The sequence below is a fragment of the Chelonoidis abingdonii genome, chromosome 2 (genome assembly GCF_003597395.2).
Source record: "Chelonoidis abingdonii isolate Lonesome George chromosome 2, CheloAbing_2.0, whole genome shotgun sequence".
Lineage (NCBI taxonomy): Eukaryota > Metazoa > Chordata > Testudines > Testudinidae > Chelonoidis > Chelonoidis abingdonii.
The window spans coordinates 210757836-210785322 of NC_133770.1; the positions used below are offsets into that span (position 1 = coordinate 210757836).

The 27487-nt window shown below is 43.1% G+C and overlaps 1 protein-coding gene across 9 annotated transcripts in view; it reads right to left on the reverse strand.

The window, feature by feature from the left end:
* PTPRM (protein tyrosine phosphatase receptor type M) overlaps positions 1-27487 on the reverse strand; it is a 766944-nt gene that overhangs the window by 471013 nt on the left and 268444 nt on the right. For all 9 annotated transcript variants that reach the window (XM_032777081.2, XM_032777080.2, XM_032777089.2 and 6 more), the window contains exon 3: positions 21331-21602. In XM_032777081.2, the coding sequence (XP_032632972.1) occupies positions 21331-21602 (272 nt within the window). The remainder of the gene's footprint in view (positions 1-21330; positions 21603-27487) is intronic.

Genomic DNA, 27487 nt, shown 5'->3' on the forward strand with positions numbered 1-27487 from the left:
TCCATCATCTTTATAACAAATCTTCCTCTGGACACTGAGACAATCTCCAAACTAAAATCTCAGCATGTCTTTCTGAATTCTTCTTGTGGGTCCAACCAACAACAAAAACTTACCATGGCCAAAAGAGAAAGACTGGCAGTTTAAAACTCCATAAAACAATTTTTGCTAAAAAAATAAATATAAGAGTATTCTTCAGTTACAGCTAGTGACCCTTAATATCTAATTCTAAACTAAGGCCAAACTCTGACCTCACTTATACCTCAATTCCATTTGCTAAAGTGAGTTGTACAGGTTTCTATAGGCTCCTACTGTTTACTACAGTATTCAGTGCAAGTCCATTTAAAGATTCAAGGAAACAGTGTCCTACAAACACAAAATTGGTTCTACCACCAACAAAACTATCCTTCAAGAAATCTTTTGAAGAAAACAATGCAAAGGAGTAGTAGTATCCAACTCTTTTATAGCACATGGAAAAGAGGATACTAAGGGGAGATATGATAGAGGTATATAAAATCATGAGTGGTGTAGAGAAAGTGAATAAGGAAAAAATATTTACTTGTTCCCATAACATAAGAACTAGGGGTCACCAAATGAAATTAATGGGCAGCAGGTTTAAAACAAATAAAAGGGAGTTCTTCACACAGCACACAGTCAACCTGTGGAACTTATAACCCTAGCCTTCACAACCTCCTCAGGCTAGGGTTATAACAGGGTTTAAAAGAGAACTAGATAAATTCATGGAGGTTAAGTCCATTAACGGCTATTAGCCAGGATGGGTAAGGAATGGTGTCCCTAGACTCTGTTTGTCAGAGGGTGGTGATGGATGGCTTGAGAGAGATCACTTGATCGTTACCTGTTAGGTTCGCTCCCTCTGGAACACCTGGCATTGGTCACTGTCAGTAGACAGGATACTGGCCTGGATGGACCTTTGGTCTGACCCAGTATGGCCATTCTTATGTTCTTATTCTTATGTTCACTTTGCATACAAAGATCTCAAAGTGCTTTAGCAAAGGAAGTAATTATCATCCTCATTTTACAGATGCGGCAATGAAGGCATAGAGAGTGGAACTGACTCCCCCAAGGTCATCCAGCAGCACAGTCGAGCACAGAACCCAGTTCTATTAACATAGTTCAGAGCTCTATCCTCTGGTCCAACTGCCTGGGGAAAAAAAAGACATGATGTATCTGTTTCAACAGAGCAAGGTAACTTACTCCAAATCTTGCCCTTTAACATACGCAGATTTCTAGGTGAGCTCTGGGAAAGTATTGGAGGAGATTCCAGATACACACATCTTAAATAAATGACCAATAGGGCTTTTGTTGGAAAATATACCAACAAGACTATTGATGCAAAGCTGGTTTTTCAACCAAATACATTTTTTTTTTTTAAAAAAAGTGTCTGATTTTCATTAAAAAGTAATTTTTTTCCTGGAAAAACTAACCACTTCAAACCCCAAATATCTGTAATTGGAAAAGCTGCTGTGCTGCCTCATGAGAGTTGTAGTTTGCAAGTCTCATGCCCCAAGTACTCCACTATGGGCTGCGTTCCCTAGACAGATTACATCTCCCGGGAGGTATCCTGGCCATGGACTCCTATGATACACCATGGTTGCAGGAAAAAAAAAAATCTCAATGTGTAGAAAGAATAGTAAATATGGCAGGCGACCAGCTTGGCTTAACAGTGAAATCCTTGCTGATCTTAAAACACAAAAAATCCTTGCTGATCTTAAACACAAGAAGTTTACAAGAAGTGGAAGATTGGACAACTGACCAGGGAGGGGTATAAAAATATTGCTCAGGCATGCAGGAGCGAAATCATGAAGGCCAAATCACGCTTGGGAGTTGCAGCTAGCAGGCGATGTTAAGAGTAACAAGAAAGGTTTCTTCAGGTATGTTAGCAACAAGAAGAAAGTCAAGGAAAGTGTGGGCCTCTTACTGAATGAGGAAGGCAACCTAGTGACAGAGGAGGTGGAAAAAGCTAATGTACTCAATGATTTTTTTGCCTCTGTCTTCACAAAGTAAGTCAGCTCCCAGACTGCTGCACTGGGCAGCACAGTATGGGGAGAAGGTGACCAGCCCTCTGTGGAGAAAGAAGTGGTTCAGGATTATTTAGAAAAACTAGACGAGCACAAGTCCATGGGGCCGGATGCACTGCATCCGAAGGTGCTAAAGGAGTTGGCAGATGTGATTGCAAAGCAATTGGTCATTATCTTTGAAAACTCATGGTGATCGGGGGAGGTCCCGGATGACTGGAAAAAGGCTAATGTAGTGCCCATCTTTAAAAAAGGGAAGAAGGAGGATCCGGGGAACTACATGCCAGTCAGCCTCACCTCAGTCCATGGAAAAATCATGGAGCAGGTCCTCAAGGGATCCATTCTGAAGCACTTAGAAGAGAGGAAAGTGATCAGGAACAGTCAGCGTGGATTCACCAAGGGCTAGTCATGCCTGACTACCTAATTGCCTTCTATGAGGAGATAACTGGGTCTGTGGACGAGGAGAAAACAGCGGATGTGCTATTCCTTGACTTTAGAAAGCTTTTGATATGGTCTCCCACAGTATTCTTGCCAGCAAGTTAAAGAAATATGGGCTGGATGAAAGGTGGCTAGAAAGCTGGCTAGATTGTCGGGCTCAATGGGTAGTGATCAACAGCTCCATGTCTAGTTGGCAGCTGGTTTCAAGCGGAGTGCCCCAAGGGTAGGTCCTGGGGCCGGTTTTGTTCAATGTCTTCATTAAGGATCTGGAGAATGGCGTCGACTGCACTCTCAGCAAGTTTGCAGATGACACTAAACTAGGAGGAGTGGTAGATACACTGGAGGGTAGGAATAGGATACAGAGGGACCAAGACAAATTAGAGGATTGAGCCAAAAGAAACCTGATGAGGTCCAACAAGGACAAGTGCAGAGTCTTGCGCTTAGGATGGAAAAATCTCATTCACTGTTACAGACTAGCGAGCGAATGGCGAGGAAGCAGTTCTGCAGAAAAGAACATAGGGGTTACAGTGGATGAGAAGGTGGATATGAGTCAAGAGTGTGCCTTTGTTGCCAAGAAGGCTAACGGCATTTTGGGCTGTATAAGTAGGGGCATTGCCAGCAGATCAAGGGACATGATCATTCCCCTCTATTTGACATTGGTGAGGCCTCATCTGGAGGACTGTGTCCGTTTGCAGCCCCCACACGTTACAAGGAAGGATGTGGAAAATTGGAAAAAGAGTCCAGAGAAAAAATGATTAGGGGGCTGGAGCACATGACTTATGAGGAAAGGCTGAGGGAACTGGGATTGTTTAGTCTGCAGAAGAGAAGAACAAGGGGGGATTTGATAGTTGCTTTCAACTACCAGAAAGGGGGTTCCAAAGAGGATGGATCTAGACTGTTCTTAGTGGTACCTGATGACAGAACAAGGAGTAATGGTCTCAAGCTGCAGTGGGGCAGGTTTAGGTTGGATATTAGGAAAAACTTTTTCACTAGGAGGGTGGTGAAACACTGGAATGGGTTACCTGGGGGGAGGGGGGTGGAATCTTCTTCCTTAGAGGTTTTTAAGGTCAGGCTTGACAAAGCCCTGGCTGGGATGATTTAGTTGGGAATTGGTCCCGCTTTGAGCGGGGGTTGGACTAGATGATCTCCTGAGGTCCCTCCCAACCCTGATATTCTATGATTCTATGGTATCTCAGTGATCAGAGACACTATGGTGCATCATGGGAAATGTAGTATGACCAGGTAGCTCAGCCAATAAAGAATGGGAGCAAGACGCACCCAAAATACAACTCCCACTGAGGCACCACAGCGGCACTGCTGAATAATTTTTTTTTCAGTTTTCAAATCATTTTTTTCCACTGAAGCTGGAATTGTTTTCATTTGCGATGACATTTCCAGGGAAGGGGGAGAAAAAGAGGGGGACATTTTCCAAACACTACAATGGTCAGTAGTCTTCAGTCCAGAACCTGTATGAAAGGCTGGAGTAAAGTTCTTGACTGCTATAATATGCATATAAAACAAACAAAACTGTCAGCTTCTAAATACAACATAATCTCTCAAGCAATTTCATAGATAGAAATTACAAGATTAGGATAGTTTAAACAAGACATTTGTAACAGACCAGAGATGCACTGAGTGATCTAAAATATTCTACCATACTCCCAGATAACATACCATAAAGGTCCCATGGTATATAATGAAAAAAGCAGTGCTGGACTCTCTGCTGAACTACAAAAAGAACAGGAGTACTTGGGGCACCTTAGAGACTAACAAATTTATGTGAGCATAAGCTTCTGTGGGCTAAAACCCACTTCATCGGATGCATAGAATGGAACACACAGAAAGAAGATATTTATACATACAGAGAACATGAACAGAGGTGAGAGTGGCCACACCAACTGTAAGAGGCCAATCAATTGAGATGAGTTATCAGCAGGAGAGAGAAAAAAAACCTTTGAACTGATAATCGGGATGACCCATAGAAGGTGTGAGGATATTTTAACATGGGGAAATAGATTTAAATTAGCGTAATGACCCAAACATTCCCAGTCTCCATTCAAACCTAAGTTAATTGTATCTAATTTGCATATTAAATTAAGTTCAGCAGTCTCTCTTTGGAGTCTGTTTTTGAAGTTTTTTTGTTGCAAAATTGCCACCTTCAAGTCTGTCACTGAGTGCTTAAGGGGCTTGAAGTGTTCTCCCACTGGTCTTTAAATGTTATGATTCCTGATGTCAGATTTGTTTCCATTTATTCTTTTGCGTAGACACTGGTTTGGCCAATGTACATGGCAGAGGGGCATTGCTGGCACATGATGGCATATATCATGTTGGTAGATGTGCAGATGAACGAACCCCTGATGGCGTGGCTGAGGTGATTAGGTCCTATGATGGTGTCACTTGAATAGATATGTGGACAGAATTGGCATCGGGCTTTGTTGCAAGGATAGGTTCCTGGGTTAGTGTTTATGTTGTATGGTGTGCGGTTGCTGGTGAGTATTTGCGTCAGGTTGGGAGGCTGTCTGTAAGCAAGGACTGGCCTGTCTCCCAAGATCTGTGAGAGTGAGGGATCATCTTTCAGGACAGGTTGCAGATCTTTGAAGATGCGCTGGACAGGTTTTAGTTGGGGACTGAAAGTGACGGCTAGTGGCGTTCTGTTATTTTCTTTCTTGTGCCTGTTACTACAGTTACCGTCACACAGGCGTTAGGTTTCAATCAACAGTAGCACTAGTTGAAATACACTGGGCCAGATCACACACTCATTGAAGTCAATGGCCAGACTGCTGCCATCTTAAATAGGAACAGGACTGAGTCCTTTTTGACACATAATATGCATGTCAGTGAAGTGAAAGAGATACCACAACCAGCAGTGACATACCTCAGCCGAAAAGGCATCACTAACATGCCTCTCACTTTACTCAAAGACATGACACGTGCTACAAAAAGCTGCAAATCTCTCTCACAGTATAATTTTCATCTGTTCACAGTGTTCTAAAATAATATTAGCATGTGTATCAGTAAGCAGTATTCCCTTATACTCTGATTAATGAATGAAGATTATGGGCCAAAATTCTCTGGTGTAAATGAAGACGGCTCCATTTTTGCCCATTCACACCAGCAGGATATTTGACCCTACACAGATCACACATTTTTAAAATTACTATTACACTTATATTAGTACATAAGTTATAAACTCATTAATGAGTTTATAAATCCCAAGTCACATTGAGTTTTAAACAATAAATACTCCACTTAAACAATAAGTACTCCACAAGTAAACATGCTGGTTGTCCACATATACTAGAGATAAAGATCAGATTTTTAAAAACATCACAAGCATAGGCTCAGCGTGATCACTCGCACACAGATTACTGTAGATCAAGGAACTGGTAAGGGATATAAGTAGCTGTCAGTGTGTGAAAACACCGTCTTTGGGCAGACAAGCACAGTAGCTGCATGAACAAAAGTACATGCAGAAATGCACATGTATGTTTGCAGGTTTGTCCTAAAGGTCTATTGTCATGAAAACATGACTCTAAATGTAAATAGGTCAGTTAGCTAACAAATGTATAAACATTTGCCTCCCTATATAATACCCATCATATGAACTGAGGAACTATTTACTTCAGATAGCAGAGTGTAAAGACAGTTATATGATCAAACCATAATATCACTTGGAGTCAAACAGCAGCCCTTTAGAGGTTTCTAGTTTCACATGCAGAGGGTTATGACAATCAAAGTACATAAGCGTTCTGGGGGGTCATCTTGCAAAGGAGCTACTGAAAGGCCATAGCTTACTCCACAGAGTTATGCATGTGCATTTGATGGTGAATGTCATCATTAGATGACAAGATTTAAACACAATAGGGTCAGATTCTGATCTCAGTTACACTGGTGGAAATTTACAATGACTTCTGTGGAGTTATTTCATATTTACAATAGTATAACAGATGAGAATTTGGGCCAGTACTCAAATTGTGTGTCTAAGAAGTTTGCATTTACTAGCAGCTGACAATTAAATGCTGCTTTATATGCCTAAGTGAAAATCTGAATGCAGAATGGAAACAGGATGGTAATTGTAGGGGAATTTTAATTTAACATCCCAGGACAGGTATTACTTTCTTTGTATGCAGCACATCCCCACTCCTCCTCTATGCTTTCTATTACACATGCCCTCCCCTACCAGATCCCTTCTTTGGCTGTATTTTTACATCATTACTAATTTTTTTCTGAATTTTTATCAACTTCATTTAAAAAAAAACAAAAAAACCACGGAGCAGACTGATAACTCCTTCATCCTGTATTCCTTGTTAAAACTATGTACAGTTTTTTCATCACTTTCTACTTGATGAGTTGCCTTGTCTGAAGACTATAAACATTTTCACTCTAGACTCTCAACTTTCTATTCATCACAGCTGACAACATCTGAAGACAATACATGAGGCACATTAGTCAAAATAAAACAACATTCTAGCACAGCAATCTGCACTAAATATGACAGTCCTTTGTTTCTTTGGAAATTATTTTGCTGTCTTATCAGTTAGGAAACAACTGGTTAAAACACTGATTTCATTTGCTCATGAAACACTATGCTGAATGTCTGGCTGAGAGATGTTTTACATCAGGCTGTTCCTCAGATGCCTGCCAAACAGGAAATAGTGAAGCGGTTTAACATCACACTGTCCCTGATCCTGCCTGCTTCAGTGAAGAGCAAAATTAACTTTTCATTTCTGCCACTTCCCCTTCTATATGTGAACAAAGAAAGGGAGTTTCCTTATCAAAATACTTTCTAGTGAAAATGTGCTGTTGGAGATAACTTGCCAGTTCCAAAGAACAAAAGAAATAAGTAATTTTTACCTCTAATGAATGACCTCACTTAGTAAATTCTTGCCTTTGTTGTTGCAAAGAAATTACAAAACTTTTAATCAAAAGGTGCACTGTACCTCATTATAAACACACTGTAATTCACATAATTTAAAAATATCTATCTGAAAAAGAGAAGGAAATACAGTATATTAAGAAGTCTACTTAATGTAAGGATATAGAAGAAGAAGAAAAATCAATAATCCTGCAGGGATTCCTATTAGTTTTACATCCCAGGGCAGGTATTGGTTTCTTTGTTTACAGCACATCCTCACTTCTCCCCTACCTATATACTATATTCTTCTCCCCATAGCTCTTTTCTTCTGCTGTATGTTACACTATCACTCTCCCCTACAAATATCATCCTGCTTCCAAATTTGCACATAAAGTGGCATTTAAGTGCCTACAGCCAACCTGAGCAATCCAAAGGAGGATGTCTTTCCATTCCAAACATTGAAAATGGGGCTTATAATATTTAAAGCTAGTGAAATTAATTGTCTTTATGCAGGTTATTTTGTCCTATTTCTCTGACAACTGCCCAGCAACTCTGATTTTAAGGGTAGGAGATCAGAATTGATGGCAGACTCTTACTGACATGACTTGGGTCAAATGCCTGCTTACTGTTGGACACATAACTAAGTTTAAAACAAAGCAATTTTAAAAACCAGGCAGAGATGCATCTTTTTCAGAATTTCTAGTAATAACCTATATAATTTAACAAGGATTTTTTTGGTTTTATTTAAGCCCTTGGGACTTAGGGTAACGCTTAAAAATTTTGTCAGTTATAACATTTTTCTCATTTTAAACGTATTAAGCCCAACTGATGCCACATATAAGCATGTGAATGTGAGTCTGACATTTACTGTACAAGAAACTTCACTCTTTCTCCTTCCTGATAAACTCTGAAGAACAGGGTCTAAACCAAATTCCCAAGCATCAAGTACAGTACATTCAGGTAATGACATGAAGGACAATTTCAGCCAGTTTTGAAGAGACAGGATGGATCTAGTAGTTCATATTCCCTAAACTCCTCATTTATAAGGAAAGGTATTAGACAGTAAAGGGTAAAACCCAGCTTAGTGTAAAGTTATACCTTCAAACTCGTGTGTGTGGTTACTAGAAAGAAATCTAGAATTCCCACAGAGTTCTTATTCCCTCTCAGCCCTTCAAATTACTTAGGAGATGATGTTAAATAAAATGCAATAGCCTAAAGACAAGCGTATTCTACTAAAAATACTTTATATCTTTCTTCAAATTTCGTTTCTTATTTTAAAATTATGTTTGTTGGTATTTTTTAATCAAGTATTACAGTCCTTTTCTGCATTTCTAGAGTGAATGAATTAGAAAGCAAATCATTCAAAAAGAGGGGAGTGAGTGTAACTAAGGACTTGTCTACCCTTCATAGTTTTGTCGACAAAATAGTAGCGATGTATACACGACAATGCTCCTTTCACTGACAAAACTCTCCCACTTTGCCGACAAAATAAAACCACCAACAAGAGGCATAGAGCTTTTTGTGGCAAATTTAGAACAAAATGACAATGTAGACACGGCACTTGGCTATGTCACTATAAATGGCCTCCAGGAGGTATCCTACAATGCCCATCCTGACTGCTTTGGTCAGCAGTTCGAACTCTGCTGCCTTGCATACATGTACACAAGCATCGGCCCCTCCCCCTTTAAGGACCTGGGAATTTCTGAAATTTCACTTCCTGTTTCCTTAGCGTGGAGAGTTCACATCATATCTTCCTAGCTGATCATGGCGGTTCCATGAAACAAATGCTCTCCTGCTAGGAGCATATCTGAGTTGTTGGATCTGCTGGCACCGTGGGGAGAAGAGGCTGTGCAGTCCTAGCTCCGCTCCAGTCATGGGAACTTCGATAACTACAGTTAGATTTCTCATGGCATGTTGGATAAGGGCTCTGAATGAGACACATATGAATGCTGTGTGAAGATAAAGGAGCTTGGGTAAGCGTACCAGAAGGCAAGGAAGACAAACCATCACTCTGGTGCTGCGCCAAAGAACTGCCTCTTCTATAAGGAGGTGGACACTGTCCTTGTCAGTGACCCCACCTCCACCACCAAGAGCCCTGTGGATACTTCGGCGGGGCTAGACAGCGGAGAGTGGACTCAACCCGGAGGATGAAGTCATGGACGAGGAGGTTGAATTGGATGACAATGAGGCGCACACGGCAGGGTCATCCTGTAGCATGGAAAGCTGGGACCTCTTTTCCACTTCGGAAGGGGTCTAGCCAGTCTCAGGAGGCCATCGCTGGGATGCATGATGCAGGAAAGGAGAGCTCTGGTAAGTAATCTTTTTGAGTTGATGCTGCTTGGTTATATGAGGTAAAGCTGTCCTTTTCTTTGTATATTCTACAAGTGGGTAAAGGAATAGATATTTACAAGACTAATTGTGTTTGTATGTGCTTGCATGTGCTTCACATTCCCCTGTACAGCTAAGCAGTGCAGCGGAACAGTGTGTTAATGCACACCGAGACTTCACAGGAATCCTCCCGAGAGATCTCTAAGAAATTTTCCTGGAGGTACTTGTCAATCCTCTGCTGAAGGTTCCTTGGCAGAGCTGCTTTGTTCTTTCCCCCACTGTAGGAAACTTTGCCGTGCCAATTGGCAGTCACTTGTGCAGGGACCAAAATGGCACACAGGTGAGCAACATAAGGAGATGCATCCTTGCTTATCCTCAGAAGTGAGATATCGGCTTCAATGACTCCTTCCCCCACTCTACATCCCCCCTGTGGAAATGGTGGCAGAATTTACAATATTGTTCCTAGTCGCCTGCAGTGATCCTCTTTTAAAAAAAACCTAGACCTTTGCCCCATATTGAGCGCCCCCAGGCTAACCTCACCATGTTTAGGGCATTTGCCAAGCTCTGTGCTTGCCAAGGGACAGTGAGAAACTGATTCGTATTTTAAAAAAAGGTGCACTAACAATCATGCTTTTGTTTATTGTTTCTTGTGTTTCTGCAGATGTGTCCTTTAGGGGAACCTCCTACACACCAGCAAGTACCTACATCAGGTATGGAAACAACCATGAAGGAACAAGGAGGACATGTTTAAAGAGGTGCTTCTATCCTCACAAGTAGAAAAACAAGAATGCACGATGTAGAGAGAGACTTTAAAAGAAAATTATAAAGGCGAGACAAGAGAAAATTGTAATGGGCCAGGAACAGATTATAAAAGTGATGGAGGAGATGTTGAAGTCCCTAATCATGCTGCAGGCAGAATACATGCATGCCCAGTCCCACCTGCAGCCAATATAGAACTGCCTTCCATGCCCTCCCCAAACTCCTCCCACATGTCCCTTGCAGCTTCCCACCCCATCTTGGTACCGTGTTCACTCTACTCCTTTGGACAGCTTCCAAAATGATAGCTGGACTTACACATAACTAGAAGAGCCTACATTACCCTTCCTTGTTATCTGCATTCCCACCAAGCCTTTTGTATGTGCTATTAATTGATATTTAATAAAAACATACTCTCTGAAAGATAACCAATCTTTATTTGTCTCTCATACATGGTGATTGCTGCTGAAATTAATACACAGTTGCAATTTGATCATTTGCTGACTACATATCATGTTGGGAATCATCACAATTTTCACGGAAGGCAACAAGTTAACAAAATATGCCAGAGTGCTGTAAAGAAAGATACATTACTGATGTTCATTGTCATAATGGTACCTCAAAGCCTCCCTGATTCGAATAGTCCCCCATTGTGCCCTGCCAATAGCCCTGGTATCTAGCTGCTCAAAATCAGCCATCAGGCGAACTGTCACTGTGCTCCACTCTAGGGGAAACTTTCCACCCTTAGTCTCACAAATATTATGGAGTACACAGCCAGCTACTATGACCATGAGAATATTGTCCTCTTTTAGGTCTAACCTGCCATAAAGGCAGTGCAAACATGTTTTTAATCTGCCTAAAGCACATTATACAGGCCTTCTCCACCTGCTCAGCGTATTGTTGAAGTGCTCCTTGCACTTGCTCCAGGTTTCCCGTGTAAAGTTTTATGAGCCATGGAAGTAAGGGGTTCGCTGAGTCTCCCAGGATCACTATGGGATTTCAACACCCCCTATTGGAATCTTCTGGTCTGGAAAGAAAGTCCCTGCTTGCAGCTTTCTGTATAGGCCTGTGTTGCTAAAGACGCATGTGTCATGCCCCTTCTCAGACCACCCCACATTAATGTCAGTGAAATGCCCACAGTTATCCACAAATGCGTCCAATATCATAGAGAAGAACTCCTTTTATTGATGTACTCAGTCACCAGATGGTCCAGGGCCAAAATTGAGATATGCATGTAATTGATCGTCCTGCCACACTTGCACACATTGCACAACCCATCCACTATTTCACACACATTGCCAAGAGTCATAGTCCTTTGTAGCAGGATGTAATTAACTGTTCTGCACACTTGCGTTAACACAGCCCCAGTGATGGGCTTTCCAACTCCAAACTAATTGCCACTGACTGGTAGCAATTTGGAGTCGCCAGTTTCCACGCAGCGATCGCTACATGATTCTCCACCAAGAAGGCAGCCCTCATTTTGGTGTCTTTGCGCCACAGTGCTGAGGCAAGCAGCGCGCACAGTTCCAGAAAGGTGGCTTTCCGTATCCAAAAGTTCTGCAGCCCAGACCTGCATAACGATGTGATCCTAGCACTCAGTGCTTATTTCTCAAGCCCAGAAATGATGGTCCACAGTATGCAACTACTCTAGGAATGCCAAAAGTAATCTGGTGTTGTTTCTTTTCATGGCACGCAGAAAGTCAGGCATCTCTGATTCCTATTCAGATTTGGAGCTCATGATATACTGTATGACCAGCTGAAATGTGTTTGTAACAGTGACCACAACAGTAGAGAGCAGTGCAGGATCAACCCTTTCAAACGGAGATGGTGGGTGCACAGTAAACAGGAACCATTGAAAAATGCCACAACATGCAGTCCATGGAATGATGGGACCGAAAAAACTGCATCATTGGACATTGAGCCCACACCCATGATGCACTATTATCCACTCTCCCTTCCCACAATTCCTAGCTGCAGAAGGTGACTAGTAGCACAGTAGGATAGCTACCCACAGTGCACTGTTCTCACTGTCGATGCTAGAGCAATACCTGTGGATGCGCTTCACCAATAGAAGGAACACTGTGTGAAGATGCACAAACGATGTAATTATACAAGTTTTTGATTGTCAGAGTAACTTGCTTTGACAAAATACTTTAGCATAGACAAGCCCTTAACAGTATGCCTAACTGCTTGGGGAGGCATCTTCCAAGGGGTGGCACTCTGGCTTCCCCCCCACTTTTTTTTTTTTTTTTGCTTGCGGCATGAAAATCTGGGAGCTGGCCCAGAGCGGAGGTGAGCTGCGGCAGTGGGGGGAGCGGGGACGGCCGCAGGAAGTAACCCGGGGGGGGAAGCAGAGGAACCGCTCCCCCCGCCAGCTCACCTCCGCCTCCTCCCCCGAGCTTGCCGCTGCTCCGCTTCTCCCCCTCCCTCACAGGGAGGGGTAAAAGGGGAAATGCACTGCGCCTGGGGGAGGAGGCGGGGCCGGGGATTTGGGGAAGGGATTGGAATGGAGTGGGGAAGGGGAGGAGTTGGGGCAGGGCCGGGAGGAAGTGGGAAAATATTTTTGCTTGGGGCGGCAAAAAACTTGGAGCCGGCCCTGTTTGCAACATTAGCTGAGAAACTTACCAATCTGAACTCAGCTGGGGGGTATTATATCTCACAATCTATGGAGCTGTACAATTATTTATGCTTAAAAAATTAAAGCACATTTTAATACTGCACACTGGTCTGACAACATAAAATAACCCTATGAAATCACAGATTTTTCTCCTATTAAAGAGGTAGCAAGCAGGTCATATATACTTAAAGAAATCAGATATTTTATTCTGTTGCCCTCTGATGAAAACACATAACAATACTTCCTGACTGGTGCAGTTCTAAGTGAGGGGCAGGCTTCAAATAGCAGCAATTTGAACAAGAATTAATTGAGGAATTAAATACATCTTAATAATCAGAATACTTGACAATTTAACTTTAAATGACAAGTAATTCACCTATAATTAGCTTTGCTAGATGCAGGTTATCAATGTGATTTCTATCTAGTACAGTAGTTTGCCATGTAGGGTAAAACCTACACAAATAATTACCTGGTACAAAGAAAATGTATATTGGATGAACATGATTACTATGCTCAGAGCCTGTACTTTTGAAGAGTCATTTCTCAATGGAAACCTGACATAAAAGGTACCATAACATGAAATAACTATAGGAACACAATATAACAAAAACCTAATTATTAAATCTTTGCCTGTGTTTATGTTAATAATATATAGGATAAAACCACTTTAAATACCAAATAAATACTAGGCTGTTTGACTAGAATTGGATTTACTCCACAATAATCGGTCTTGCTTTTTATTCAGTTAGCATTAGTGGGAGTTACTTGCCTACATTTTTCATGAATCATTAGGAAAACAGACTCAAAAATGTTTTTAAGAGATCTGCATTGTACAAATACTACTCCTTTAAAACACTACCATGTAGCCTATTTTAATATTTATGGCTTAATTTTGATTTGTTTGTTGGTAGGTACACCGTGGGTGTCCTATCAACGGATTGGAATTGTATAGCACTGTCCTGTAGGCAGCTAGTGCTACGATTATAAAAATAAAAAACAAAAAAGACGGTTACTCACCTTTGTAACTGTTGTTCTTCGAGATGTCTTGCTCATATCCATTCCAGTTAGGTGTACGCGCCACGCGTGCACATTCGTTGGAAGACTTTTACCCTAGCAACTCCAGCGGTCCGGCAGGTCGCCCCCTAGAGTGGCGCCGCCATAGCGGGTCATATATACCCCTGCCGGCCCGCCCACTCCTCAGCATTTCTTTTCTCTCTACCTTCTGCACAACGAGCGCTGGCTACTTCGGCGGACAAAGCCCCCTTCGCACCGGACTTCCACCGGCACCTGGCCGTTACCGGGCTACCAACGTTGACTGGGCACGCGCTCCCTCTCTTCTCTGGCGTTGAGAAAAGCCACGGACTCCCCCGGGCCATGCCCGACAGCTCCCCGCATGCGCTGTGGGTTGAGCTCCCTGCTCATGCATTCTGTGCCAATGCAGCCGCAGCCAGAGAAACTTCGTTTACGTCGGATTGCAAGGCACCAACACCTTGCAAGGCACTGAGGACACCGGCGACCGTGATTCCGGCTCCCGCGGGCCCGTCGAATCCAGGGCCTGCCTGCTCCCGGCGATGGCCGTGGTTGAGGCTTCCTGCCTCCTAGCGCTTCCATGCCAACGGCCAACCGCAGCCAGAGCTTGCCTAATTGATCGGCTGGCAACCGAAGCTGCCACGGCACCGACAACGTCGCACCTGTCGATCCCGGGTTCCCACAGGGGCCGTTGAATCCAGTGCCCTGACGCTCCCCGGCACGCACTGTGGGTTGAGTTGCCTGCTCCTGCTGCTCCGGCTAAGGCACCCAGCCAAGAGAGCTCTCCAAGTCGGATCGCCCGGCCACGAAACACCTGCCATCATGCACCGACAACGTCGCAACCCGCTCGATCCCATCCCACAAGGGCCGTCAAAGAATCAGTGCCTGACTGCTCCCGGTGCGGCGCCTGGTAGAGCTTCCTGCTTCCTATTACGCTCCGTGCAAAACTACGCCGTGGCAGAGAGCCTGTCTAAGCCGGATTGTGCCCGGCACTGACACCTGATTGTAGGCACCGGCGACGTCAGCAACCGTCGATCCGGTCCCACAAGGCGCGTCGAATCCGGTGCCTGACAGCTGCCGCCAGTACACACTGTGGTCGAGCTTACTGTTTCCTCCACGCCGGAAGCATTTCCAACGACGAGGTAATTTCTCGTTGCCGTGTGACAGAGTGGATAACTTGCTCTGAACCCCGTCACCGTTGGCGTTTGCGTGCTGCTACAGTCCTCTTGGGCAAAGCCTCCCTGATACGACCATTCTCTTCGGCGCAGCAGCAAGCGGCACTGTTCGATGATCTCGGTCCCCGCAGAGCGGCCATGTACCGTCGGCACTCCTGCTTCCGACGCCACTGCCAGTCCCCACGGCCGCTCCCTCGGCACCCGGTCGCACTCGCCGCACAGGTTGGTGTCCTGGTTCACTCGACGCCGATAATCCCACAGTCCGTCGGTTCCAGCACCGCTACAGGCACTGTTGACTCCGTAAGCCGCTCCAACCTTGAATCTCAGTCGAGCTCCCAGCACCGCTCTGGTCGCAGGTCCGATCTCGTTCCAGGTACCAGTGCGCCTTGAGTACCCCGGTCCAGGGTGCCAAGTGGCAAGGTGGTAGAGTCAGGACTCTCTGCCCATGATCTTTCAGCACCTCCTGCCATGGATCCAGACACGCTCAGTGTCTTCCCACGCGTACAGCTCTTTATGACAGAGACCACGATCTGGTGTGCCACCAACAACCTGAGAGGCCCATCCAGGCTTCTCTATGAGGGTAGCATCAATGCGGGACCTCCAGTGCAGGTGGTCCCGGAGGTAGCGGGACCGGTAGGACATTCTATCGCGTGCCTCCGTAGAGGGGCATACACTGTTTATTCGGACCATCCCAGCAAATCCGATACTCCTGGGAGGGTACGACTACTGGTCTGTCCCGTCGTTCTCCTGCGCATAGCATTTCAGTTGGGTCGAAGAAAAAAGGGAACGGCATGGCCATACAGGTTGCGCAGCAGCCGAAAATCGAAGAGGGCAAGGCGAATGACTTAAACTCGGCCGCAATGGTGTTATCCTTCTGAGGCCTCTTATCCCTGCGTGGCAAATCAACTAAAGCCTGCTGTAGACCCTAATAAATCATAACACCGGATAACGGGGATATATTATGGCGCTTTCCATCAAGACTCCGCCAGAAGTTCACTGCCCTCTTGGAGGAAGCGAAAAAGGCGGCTAGAGCTTCTCTTCAGCCTCGTTACCAATGAGGAGCAATCTCTGCTCCGGAGTTTCAAACCTCCGGCCTTCTCACGACTTACCATTTGTGGTAAGGCCTCTTGCGTGGAATCAACTCCAGGCACAAAGCCTGGAGGGCAACAGCCTAATGAGCTCTTCTCTGCATGCATTACGCCTGACGACTAACGTGGCCCTTTCCATCCCCAGCCGGCACCACCACATTCTGTGCCTAGCACAGATCGGCGCTTTGGCATCGACGCGCCACACACTCAGTTAATGCCTGTGGGCTGTAGCAAGGCCAAACAGCAGGACCGTAAACTGGAAGTACCCACAGTTGGCTAGAAAGCGGAGGTATCTCCTGTGCGGAGGGAAGATGGCAATGTGAAAGTACGCGTCCTTCATATAGAGGCGGCATACGAGCCTCCAGGATCTAAGGACAGGATAATGGTTCCCAGGGATGCCATGCGGAACTTCAACCTTAACATAAACTGGTTGAGTCCTCGTAGGTGTAGGATAGGTCTGAGACCTCCGTACGAGTCGGGGATTAGGGAAAGTCCCCCTTCGTCCATCGGCGTGCGCCTCTTGTAAGAGGAATTAGGCCCGAAGGAGTCCCTGAGAGGGACAGGGTTGGAACAAATTGGAGGTGGCCCCAAACTTCCACCATGTGCGGGGACGAAGTTAACTGGGACCACGCCAAGAGGAAGTAGGAGTGGGTAAGCGTGAACTTGTGAGGGGCACCTTTGATTCTTGGTCCCTCTGATTGTGAGGGTCCTTGATCTAGGTCGACGGTCTGCGACGACCTCAGTCGCGTCGACTGCCAAAGCCCGATCTGTGGCTAGGCACAGAGTGTGGTGGTGTGGCTGGGGATGGAAAGGCCTGCGTTAGGTCGTCGCGTATGCATGCCGAGAGAGAGCTCATTAGGACCTTGTTGCCCTCCAGGCTTTGTAGCCTGGAGTTGATTTCACCGCAAAGAGGCCTTTACCAACAAATGGTAAGTCGTGAAAGGCCGGAGGTTTGAAATCGGAAGCCATGAGATGCTCCTCATGGTAACGAGGCCTGAAGAGAAGCTCTAGCCGCCTTTTTCCCTTCCTCCAAGAGCAGTGAACTCTTGGCCGGAGTCTTGATGGAGAAGCTCCATAATATTATCCCCCGTTATCCAGGTGTTATGATTATAGGGGCTAAGCAGGGCTTATTGATTTGCCACGCAGGGCTATAAGAGCCTTGCAGAATACACCTTGCGGCTGAGTAGGTCATTCGCCTAGCCCCTTCGATTTCGGGGCTGGCGCCTGTTGGCCATGCCGTTCCCTTTTTCTTTGACCAACTGAATGACTAGTGCGCAGGGAGGACGACGGACAGACCAGTAGTCGTACCCTCCGTTTACAGCCACACACGGCCACTGTTACTACATAGACAACCTGGAGGACGTGGTCCTCTTCTCTTTTTCAGGAGTCCATCCATCTCGGGACTTTTACAGTAGCCCACTGATGAATATCTGTAGCATCCTTCTCCGTGGCAATTTCGCTCAGCCAGTGGTTTTCCTGTCTCATGGAGTGGGTCGCCCTGCCTGATGTGATGCATTTTGGCCAGAGTGGGTTTTTTTTTCCCCCACATATGGACCTGTTCGCTTACCGCGGAGAACGGGAAATGTGCCAAGGTCCGCTCTTCTAAGTTCTCCCCGGACGATCTCATGGACACGCTATCGGAGGCATGCCGAACACACTTATGCCTTCCCGCCGTTCCCCTGGCTCATTAAGGTCTGCTCAAACGTGCAGGACCAGAGCGCGCATCATCATGATCACTGCCAGCGTGTTCCAGGCAGCACTAATACGCCACGTTGCCCGGCCTGTCAATAGCCTGCCCAATTACCTGCCACTCCACCAGACTCGTCCTCAGGACCACGGCAGACTTCGCCGCCTGCAGTTTTCTTTCACCTCATGGTGTGCTCCTATGTGTTATTATCAGGTGGCAGGAGAGCCTTCCACCTGGTCAATGTACCTGGCCAGGTGGAAGCCGTCTCTCCTAGAGGTGCGAACGCTTAAATTTACTCCTGCTGGGTCTCAATCCCCCTCTATTTGGACTACCTTCCGGCCTGCAACAGCAGGGCCTAGCGGTGTCGCCGCAGGTACACTTGGCAGCCATCTCTACCTTCCATCGTGGTCGTTCTTGTTCTCAACACTCTATGTTTCGGGTTCCTCAAGGGCTTGGAGCGCATACACCCTTAGTACGCCGCCCAGCCCCAGCCTGGGACCTCAACACTGGCTTTAACCAGACTTACATCTTCCCCATTCGACCGTTAGCGTCCTGCTCGCTGCTAGACCTGTCTTGAAGACAGCTTTCCTTGTAGCCATTACATCGCCAGACGAGTCTTTCAACTCCAGGGCTCTTAGGTGGTTCCACCATACTTTATGTTTACAAACAAGGGGCAGTTACGTCCCACACCCGACTTTCTTCCCTAAAGTGGTTTGACCTTTCATGTTACACATCAACGTGACGGGGACAACAGTTGCACTCCTGACATCTGTAGAGTGCTCGCTTTTATGTTGAGCGGACAAAACCATTTGTAACACGCCCAACTCTCGGGTCCAGTAGCAGTCCGAAGAAAGGCCTACTGTTTCCTCTCAGAGGATCTCATCTTGGGTGATGACGTGCACCGCACTTGTTATGATTTGGCTCACATTTCCCCAAGCCACATCACCATGCGTTCTACCAGGGCTCAGGCTTCATCTGCCGCCTGCTACTCATGTACTACCCACGAGATCTATCACGCAGCTCCATGGTCCTCGGTCCATACCCTTGCTTCGCATTATGCTCTGGTTCAACAGTCAAGAGATACTGCAGCCTTTGGCTCCGCAGTTTACATTCTGCCATTTTTCACTCCGACTCCACCCCTACATAAGGCTTGGAATCACCTAATGGAATGGATATGAGCAATCACTCGAAGAAGAAAACACGGTTACTCAACCTGTGTAACTGTTGTTCTTCGAGATGTGTTGCTCATATCCATTCCACACCCGCCCTCCTTCCCCTCTGTTGAAGTAGCCGGCAAGAAGGAATGCCGCTCAATTTTGTTCTCGGCTTAAACGCCTTGCAAATGGGGCACTTAGCTGTGAAATACGATCCCCCAAGGCACCATAAACAGGAGTCGTGTGGATCTCCTGTCGGCAATGGCCGGAGGCCGGCCAAGCACGGACTAAGAACTGGTGAGCCGGGCATGGGCTCCGGCACCGGCTGCGGGGAGGGGCTACTCCCCGAACCACGTTAACTATGGTTAAACTAACTATGCTAGCAAAGGAAAAAACGCATAAGTATAGATAAATATATATATAAAAGGATTATAACTATATATCTAAATACACAATAACTACGAGTAGCTAGGGAAGCGGAGGTCAGCTAAGCTGCGCTCCACTGTTCCAACGACCGGCACGGGCGGTAAGAAGGAACTGAGGAGCGGGTGGGCCGGTAGGGGTATATATTACCCGCTATGGCGGCGCCACTCTAGGGGATGACCTGCCGGCCCGCTGGAGTTGCTAGGGTAAAAGTCTTCCAACGAATGTGCACGTGCAGTGCGTACATCTAACTGGAATGGATATGAGCAATCACTCGAAGAAGAACTATTGTTACATTACCTAGTCCATCCCCACACCAATACAGGATGTTTTCCTGCAGTACTTATTTATTTGTACATTGTCCCATCATCTTTTATATATGCCAAGTAATGGGCTTCCGTCACTATTGTTGCAAGACCACTGCACATTCTGCTATGGAGGTTTTTCCTGTCCCTGTTCTTTCGAGGAAATGGAGCAGAGACAAGATGGCTAATGCCTTGTGAGAAGTAGTAAGTGCTGCAGCATTTGGTAGGTCACTGGGAAAGATACCAAAATTCTGGATAGGATGTGAAAAACCTACTTCTAGGGATTTTGTGACAAAAGATGAATGGTTAAGGAGTTCATTAGAGGGGAAGCTTTAAGAGCAGTGGGACCAAGGTAGGTGTGGAGTACAGAAACAGCTGTGGAAATTATAATTGTGATGGGGAAGCTGAGGAGACTATGACAGAGATCCTTGAGAGCGAGGATGCAACCAAAGAGACAGGAGATGGCACAGCAATTGGGAACAGAGAGATAGATCCTTAGCTGGTGTAAATCAGAGTAACTATTCAAGTCACTGGAGCTACATCAATTTGCAAAAGCTGAGGATCTTCCCCTGAGGCTGTGACTAAGTCTGAAAAGCCGGATTGCAGTTATCTAGGTAGCCTGAGCTACAGGCTTCTGTTAAACTGGTCCCAGTAGAATGAAAAAGGCTATTTGGAAGTATTTTGATTCCTTGGACTTCAATTAGCTAAAACATATTAGTTGAAATCTGATGCAGATTATATAGATAGGGAGAGCACATGAATGTCTTCTGAGATTGCCTGTATCTCTATCAATATGGCATTTTAGCCTCATTCTTATGTTACAGAAATATTTTACTATAAGTTTGTCAAAATCCCCTTTCCCCCCACATCCTTTTGGGGTGTGGGGTATAGGGTGCACATGTGTGTGTTCGTGGAACCATGGTAAACTTTCCTACAGGGGGCAGCATCTTAAGAAATGGCCACATTAAGCTTCTACTACTTCACCTTTAGGCTCTAATCAGAACAATGCTGCTGTAATCAAAAACTGAAATTACAAACTAAAATTGCAATTCAGGCCTGTGGACTCGTACACATCTGGTTCTAGAGCCACAACTGAGTGTTATCAATATAAAGCAAAACAAACAAGCCTAACACTGTAAAATCTTCTGTTACTAAATTCTAATGTTCCTGATGTACAGGTAATGGGTGAAATCCTGGGCCATTGCAATCAATGACAAATCATCCATTCTTAAATATTAAAATATGTAAATATATATTTAGCATCAACTATAAAAAAGATCAATTAAAACAAACTGATCAACATAACATACATTAGATTTTACTCACTAATCAGGCCATCTCAGCCTGTATTCAGTCTTGCTGATGACAAAAAGCAAGTTGTAAATTTAGGCTACAAATTCGTTGAATATGAGAAACAAAATTTAACAACAAATAAAATATACCTGATAGAAATTAGGCCAAAAGGTGCTAATTGCCAGTTCTGCTCTGTTCCAAGTGCCAGTAGCTGCTCCAGACATGTTCCAGATGGGATTACCAAGCGGACCATTATTGACCTTCACATAAACATTCAGAGAACCAGGATTGGACCCACTCTTGCTTGAAACATAGTAATGGAAATCGATACAATGTGTGTCATTTTCTTTAAGGTGGGGTAGCAGGAGGTGAGCTCTTTGTTCAGCAAACCTCCCAGAAGTGTTCACCAGCATGAAAGATCCTGCAAAATAAACAGCCACAGTCTCAGCCACAGTTTTTGTCTGTTTACTGCCACCATCATCCCATATTTAAAAGGAAAAAAACAATTCTGCTCTATGTCTAATAATAGCATGTAGCATTCATACAAGGCCTTTCATTCAAGGATCTGAAGGACTTTTTCCAAGTGTAGTATATATTGCAGAAGTATGGTAAGTATTATCTTCCTAATTTGACAGGCAGTGGCACAGAAAGGCTACACGACTTGCCCAAGGCCACATGATGAATCAACGGAAGTTTGGAATAGAATCCAGTGTCCCAGTCACTGCATCATTTGTGAGTATGTGACTCTCATTGAAGTCAAGGAGAATTACGCATGCACAAATGACGGGATGATCAGGCCCAAAGATCTCCTGAACTCCAGGCCACTGTTCTAACCACCACCACTTTTGTGACTGATGAAATTTCACCTTCATCGAGGTGACACTTCTGGCCTATCAAGACTGTAGAAAGTAAAAGATCAGACATGCTAATTAAGCTTTAAAAAAAGTGGTTTGTGTTTGAATTTCCAAATACTATAAAAAACAAACAAGTAAATAACAGATCAGTAAAGTGTATAGGTTGCACTCCTAAAGTGATTAAAATAGCATTCAGATGATCTTAAATCACCCTGCAAAAAGATTCTTCTTTTCGTCAGTAACAACTCATTCCACTGAAGCAAAATTTGGAAGAAATGGATCGGTCTACTGATGAATAAATAAAGAAGCTGTAACTGCTGTACAGGTCTTTGATTAGAATGATAAAAACGGTTTTCCAGAAATTCATATTTCTGTATACAACTAAAACTTAAACCCTACATGGAGGCTTGTCTACCAATACTTATATTATTGTTACAAGGATGGACTTCAAATATGATTGAATGAATAATCTGAGTAGAGGACAATCTGACAGAAGACCATTTAAGCTTATTCAAATTCCATTATGTTTCCCCCAAACATGAAAATGACTATGTCATTGAAACTTGAGGTGTAAATGGATGATCAAGTAATTTCACAATAATAAACTAGGATTCATTTTGCCTAAGCAAATCAGGAGCCTAAATCACATCTTTAGAAATGATTTTAGGAATTTAGGAGCCTAATTTCCATTGATTTCAATGAGACAAACTCCTTAAGTAATCTTTTGAAACTTTACCCCAGATCTTTCATGTGTCTTACACAGATATAAAATTCAAAGAACCTAGTTTTCTAGCTGTGTTGAACTATTAAAAAAGCAAAAATCCTGAAATCATTTTTATCCTAGACAAAAATAGTCCCATTTCCAAAGCTGATAAAAACTACAATAAGCTGTGATAATGAAGGATCTGAACTGATCACATATTATTGATTCCTTGTAAACTATTATTGCATAATATGATCATGTAATGGTAAATACTTTTACACACTGGGCCAAGGCTTGTTTGCTTTATTAACATGAATGGAAGTCATTGGGATTTCTTGCCTGATTAAAGAGAGCAAAGTTTTGGTCCATACCATCATTTCTAATTAATTTAAATTTAAATTTCCCAGGACTCTGAATATTGGCTGTCCATATATTCATGGAGAAGCTTGTTCATTTGCTTCTGATTCAGCAGAGGAAAAAAATCCTAACACTTTTCCATCAAAAATCTGTTTTTTGTGAATCTCAGTTTTCATTATATTTAATTCCTTTCATGTACACATCCAGGCATCTGAAGTATTTTTAGGCTATCCTGTGGCCTTAATAACCAATGCTGCAGCAGGGTGGGTGCATGCCAATTGCTAAGGAAGGAGAGGAATCCTGCATCAAACACATTAACAGGAAGAAATCTGCCTGCTCTGGACACAGGAAGAATGCCTCTGGACTCACTGTGGGAGTACACTGAGGGGCAGTGATTATTTTAGCTTCTGGACTAATAACGTGTTCCCTCCCTCTGTCAGCTGGTGTGTAGTGGAACAGTACCAACATTACAATCCTTTACTATGTCAGACCTGATCTGTGATGAAAACTTAGGTCAACCAAGCTACGTTGCTCAGGGATATAGCAGCAACTGTGCTGGTGTAGCGCTTGTAACATACACACACCCTATCTATAGGAATACAAATTTCTTCAGTGCCTCGGTTCAGGAAACACAATACCTGGGAACACAGCTGTCTTCTGCACAAAGGAGTAGAAGGGAGAAGGCTCCTGTCCTCATCTGAGTGCAAAGGCAGGTGAACAGCCACTGTTTAGCACTCAACCATTTTTATATTTATGTACCATGATTTGTTTCGTATTATGAGTTTTTTAATTTCTTTGCTTTTTTTATGCATATATCCGCATAATATGCACAAGTATCTTGATTTCAGCTCCTGTTCTTTACACATCAGCACTTCAGCCAATCAGCAAAGAATTATGAGTAGGCAAGCACCAACAGAGGCAGGCTCTATTAATTTTTGATAACACATTTTCTCCATGTTGATAACACTGAAGGGAAGGGTTACAATAAAAAGTACACCTCTCCTCCACAAATGGTCAATTACGAAAACAAAACGGCTACATTTGAAAACTGTGTGCTAGACTGTTGCTTAAAAATAGAGGGGAGGGCAAGTTTTGTTTTCCTAGTACCTAGTGATTAATTTTCATCCTGTCAGAATCCAGTACACACAGTATGAAGCGCAACTTATACTTGTGTATATTCCAAGTATTACTCTTTTAAATAAAAAAAAAATCTGGTTATAATTTCTTTTAACCAGCAAAACAATGTTTAAAGTGTTTATGGGATGCATTAACAAATAACTGAGGAGGATCTTCACATTATTCTAACATTTGCAGTGTCAGAGAAAAATAACCCTTATTTTCTTAAAATCATTCAAAAAGCACATCCAAACATTTTTGTGACAACATGGCACAGTTTTCTACATTCAAGTATTACGAATCATAAAACTCATATATGACTACATTAGAATCACTTAGTTTTCCAAAGCCTGAATAGATGAGTTATACATGACTTGAAGCACATGAACAATCAATCATCAGTGGACTACAAAAAGAGACACATTATCAACATATAGTGAAAAAGACTTTTGATATCCAACTTTTAAAAGGAAACAAGCAAGCAACAAAGAACTTCCAAATAAACAGAAGAAATCCTATCAGTTCCATTTAGAAAAGGGATGTGATTTCCTTTATAAGAAAAGTAAAAAATCTTTAATGAAAACTAAATTAAGTTATAGTATGATATTTAGATGAGCTGTTTTAGCTGCTTATCTAGAAAGTATTTGGCATTTATATTTTTTTTAATTCATGAGGCCAGAAGTATCTGAGAGTAAAATAAATTGAGCCTTTTAATACTTTGATTAAACTAATGGTTTCAGGAAATGAAATACAAGTGGTACAATAGAGCCATGACAGGTAGCTGCTTCAGAAGGATCTTACAGGTCTATTTGATTTCCCACCTGTGAAGGTATTAATGACCAACAACTTTGAAGTTGAAGCCATCTTTCTGTTCAAGGACCAGTATACACACACTCAGGGCAAACTTTTTATATAGATTCAAAGAGTTTAGGGACATGAGGATTGTCTAGTTTGACCTCCTGTACAACACAGGTCATTACATTACATTCAGTTACCCCATATTGAGCCGAACACCTTGTGTTTCACTAAAGCATATTTTGTTTTTGACTAACACATATCTTCCAGGCACCCAGTCTTGACCTGCAGACATCAAGAGATGGAGAATTTAACACTTTCCTCAGTAATTTGTCCCAATGGGTAATCACCCAACCGTTAAAAATACATGCCTTATTTCTAATGTGAATTTGTCTGACTGTTGTTCTTATGCCTTTCTCTGCTAGATAAAGAGAGACCTTTAGTACTTAATATTTTCTCCCCAGGAAAATAAACTAATCAAGTCACCTCTCAGTGTTGTTTTTGATAACCTAAACAGACTGAACTCTAGATCTCTCACTGTAAGGCATTTTCTCCAGACCTCAAATCATTGTTGTCTCAGTCTTCTTCACTCTTTCCAATTTTTTAACATCCTTTTTAAAATATGCAGACCACAACCGTACACAGTATTCCCATTTGTCTTGCCAATGTACTTGCCAATACAGCAGTAAAATCATCTCCCTACTCCTAATCACCACTTCCCCATTTATCCAACAATCACATTAGCCCTTTTTGCCACAGCTTCACAATAGGATTGTATATTGAGTTGCCTTTCAACTATGACCTCTATATCTCTTTCAGAGCCAGGATAACACCCCCATTCTGTAGGTACGACCTTGATCTTAGATATGTGACTTTGCATTTGGCAGTATTAAAATGCATTTTATTTGCATGGGCCCAGCTTACCAAGCAATCCAGATCACTTGTCATCATTATTTATTATTCTGGTAATCGATGTGTCATCCACCAATGTTACCAGCAAAGATTTTATATTTGCTTCCAGATCACTGATGAAAATGTTGAACAACATTGGGCCTAGTACCAATCTCTCCGCAACTCCTTTCCTCGCTCCCTGAAATATCTCTATTTGATAATTTCCAATTTCCAACAACTTTTTGAGATCTGTCAGTTAGCTGGTCTTTATCTTTATTAAGATGTGCATTATTGATATCGTACAGTGCTAATTTTTCATCAGCACCTTCTCTGATACGAAAAAAGATCACCTTTGATGGTTGCAAAAAATGGCATAGGACATATTCAAAATCAGGGGTAAACAGAAGCAACTCCGTTGAAATCAGTGCAAGAACAACGCATCTGAGTTTGGTCCTCAAAAAGTATATCTAGTTAAATCTTGCATCTCCCATGAGACTAATCTCATACTATTAAACTGGCAAGGTTTGGACAGAAAACATTAAATACGTTTTTCTTAAAACACAGACAAAGTGTATACAGGAAAGACAAATGCAAATTGAACCCATTAAAATATTTTCTATGAAGCTTTTCAAAACCTAATCAACTTATCTTCAAAGGTAAGTCATGTAGAAATTTTCTCTATCAACTTTTTCTATTCTCATCTGTTACATTGATTGCTAAAATATTGCTCTGCCAGATGGTTATATAAATATTGGGTATGTGGCTAAATTAGATAAATTAGTGGATAAACACTGTTTTGACTGCAAAAGCAAACCATTCTTGACTTTCTCAGCTACAAAGAATGAAAAATTATGGTATACTTTGCAAGAGTGCATTTCAGCTCTACAGAAAGGTTTATCACATATTGTACAGTATACAGAAAATACAATACGAGAACGGCACTGCATTAAATTAATGTGACTGCTCATCAGTATCATCCAGACAGAAACATGTATTATTAAGAAGAGGAGATTACCTGTAAGAAAATAGGAAATTTATTGGGTTACCCAAAGGGAAAAATATAATACTCAATGTGCATTTTTAGTAGAAAAACATTGCAAATGTGCCAACAACTACAGAAGTGCTTGATTTGCAATACATTATTTGCTTAGATGTAATACTCATGTTTAAATATGAGGTTTATTCTGGTAATATAAGTCAAAAAGTTTAAATGTGAGTTTCAAGTATGAGACACTTAAATCCATATTTAGGCACCTATATGTAAATGAAAGTGCCCAGCTTTTCAGAGGTACTGAACACCAACAATTCCAACTGAAGCCAACAGGAGCGCTCAGCATCTGTGAAAAATCAGACTGCTTTTATTAGGTGTTGTCATAAACAGATAGCTACCTGTTAATGTTTCTTTCACCTGTAAAGGGATAACAAAGGGAACCAAACACCTGACCAGAGGACCAATCAGGAAACAAGATTTTTAAAAGCTTACGGAGGGAATGTTTGGGTGTGTGTCCCTTTGTCTGAGTCTCCGGTCTGTCTCTCGGCTATGAGAGGGATCCTTCTATCTTCAAGCTTCTAATCTTCAGTTTCCAAGTT